Source organism: Corvus brachyrhynchos, unplaced genomic scaffold (assembly GCF_000691975.1).
Source record: "Corvus brachyrhynchos isolate BGI_N302 unplaced genomic scaffold, ASM69197v1 scaffold116, whole genome shotgun sequence".
Classification (NCBI taxonomy): Eukaryota; Metazoa; Chordata; class Aves; order Passeriformes; family Corvidae; genus Corvus; species Corvus brachyrhynchos.
Window position 1 is genome coordinate 12,940,985 of NW_008240221.1, and position 2,331 is coordinate 12,943,315.

Here is a 2,331-nt window from a genome sequence, read left to right on the forward strand (position 1 = left end):
CGCGTCGGGACAAAGCGCGTCAGGACGGAGCGCGGCGGCGGTGCCGCTTCACGGGGCGGTGCTAAACTGGAAGAGGTTTAGGTTGGCTATTGGGAAGAAATTCCTCGTTTTGAGGGTGGTGAGGCACTAGGACAGGCTGCCCGGAGGAGCTGTGGACTTCCCAGTGTTCAAGGCCAGGTTGAATGAGGCTGGTCTAGTGGGAGGTGTCCCACGGCTGGGGCTGGAAGGGACATTAAAGGGCCTCCGCTCCCAACCCAAACCGTTCTGTGATTTAGGGATGAAAGGAAACAAAGCGGCCCCTTTCACCTCCATCCCTCAGGGAGATTTCGGGTGTGGCAGAAGGACCGCGGCCCTAAAGCAGGGGAGAGGGGCAGGTGCTGTCCCTGGGATGCGGAGCTGGAGCTCCCAGTGCATCCCCTGGGACCATCGGCGGCGGTGGGAGCACGGGCCAGGCACACTCGTAGCAGCTCCTTGGACACCACAGGGATCCACCACAGTTAATAAACGCTGGCTTTGCTGCATGAAAATGGTGATACGTTTTCCAGAAACACACTTCTGTGTGTCTTCACGATAAAAACACTCAACTAAAACTTTTTTTCGAGGCCATTGTTATATCTGTCCGTAATTCAGATATCCTGCAGTCCCAGTGCTTTTCACCAAGATTAGTTTAGAAATTATTATATGCAAAAGTACTATTGAGGTACATTCAATATGTTTGTGTCAGTCAGGTTTTTGTGGCCATCAGTCTATTCAATCAGCTGCCAGAGAGGCAGGAGAAAGGCGAGTTTTAAACGCAGGTCTATAAATAGCACCCCACTGTTTAAACTTTGCAGAGATTCACTTCAAAATATCCCAGACCTCATGAACTAATTAGTTCCATCATGTTGCCTCCGATGTTCCCCCAACCCCTTTTATTGGTTGCAGCTTACTGCCCAAACCCCCGTGTTAACAAGAGTAATTTCCGACTTTGTGGTCTGGTTCTTGGTTTCTTAACTGTGCTTTAGAAGACAATAAGGTGTGCAGAAGACAAGGCACAGTTTTTCTTTACAATCTGCTGATTTAACAGTGAGTTAATAATCAGGACATGGATGGAACAGAAGAGGGCACTCTGACCCTTAAAATACAAAAGAATCTCCACCAGCACCGAGTACGCCACTCCTTCTCAAGTTTATTCTCTTTTTACTGTTCTTATCCCTTACGTAAGCACTATTAAAAAGGTAAAAAAATGTATCTCGAGGGGTGAGGAATTATCACGTAGGGGTAATTCCAATAACTTAATGGTGATCGAGGAGATAACAAAACAGCTGTAAGGAGATGTGTGGGCTATGACTTAGAAAACTGCAGATTTGTAGCTCACAACTGTCTTTAAAGAAGAGAATTGGATATTTCAGTGTCAGGGAGCTGTTTCTAACTCCTTGACAGACCACTGAGGATTTCAGGCTAACAAAACCATCTTGGCAGGCTGGAATTGCCCTGAGCTAAGGGCTTCCCAAGTGAACCTCACTTCTCTTGAGGTGTGATAACCTTGCCCCTGTGTCTAATTCATGCACGGGTTGTTGAGGCACCCTAGCATCAAGACACAGGATCGTGTATTGTTTGGTCTCTTTTTTTCAGGAACAGTTTTCTTGAATCTGAAATAAAGGTACAAGACACTCACCTTGAGTTTCTTCATTCTGTCACATCAGAGTAGGAAAAGAGCTGCCTCCCTGCTTTTCTTGCCTATATAACATGAAAGTCTGGATCACGTTATAATCACTGGAGTAGGGTGAGGTTTGTAAATGAAAGGCATCACTGTTCTCAGGTGGTATAACAAAGAAGGGCAACAAAGATAGTGAAGGGCCTTAAGGGGCAACCATATGAGGAGTGGCTGAGGATGCTTGGTCTGTTCAGCCTGGAGGAGACTGAGGGGAGACCTCATTGCAGTTACAAATTCCTGGTGAGGGGAAGAGGAGGGGCAGAGAATGATCTCTGCTCTGTGGTGACCAGTGACAGGACCCAAGGGAACGGCCTGAAGTTGTGTCAGGGGAGGTTTAGGTTGGATATTAGAAAAAGGTTCTTCACCCAGAGCATGGTTGAGCACAGAAAGTGGTCACAGCACCAAGCTTGACAGAATTAAAGAGTTTAGAATTCAAGCATTTGGACGATGCTCTCAGGCATATGGTAGACTTGATGATCCTTGAAGGCCCCTTCCAACTCAGCTTATTCTGTGATTAAACAGACTTTGGTACGTCTCTGAATTAATTCTGATTGAGTTGAACATATTTCTAGTCCCTCCTGTCCAATCCTGGGCAAGTTCACTTATGGTTCCTTACTACTCAAATCTGAGTTTCT

At 46.6% G+C, this 2,331-nt stretch overlaps 1 protein-coding gene across 1 annotated transcript in view; it reads right to left on the reverse strand.

The window, feature by feature from the left end:
• Nucleotides 1-1,672, reverse strand: part of MRPL19 (mitochondrial ribosomal protein L19) — a 6,527-nt gene extending 4,855 nt beyond the window's left edge. The window contains exon 1 of the mRNA XM_008641891.2: nt 1,658-1,672. Within this exon, the coding sequence (XP_008640113.1) occupies nt 1,658-1,672 (15 nt within the window). The remainder of the gene's footprint in view (nt 1-1,657) is intronic.
• Nucleotides 1,673-2,331: the final 659 nt, after the last annotated feature.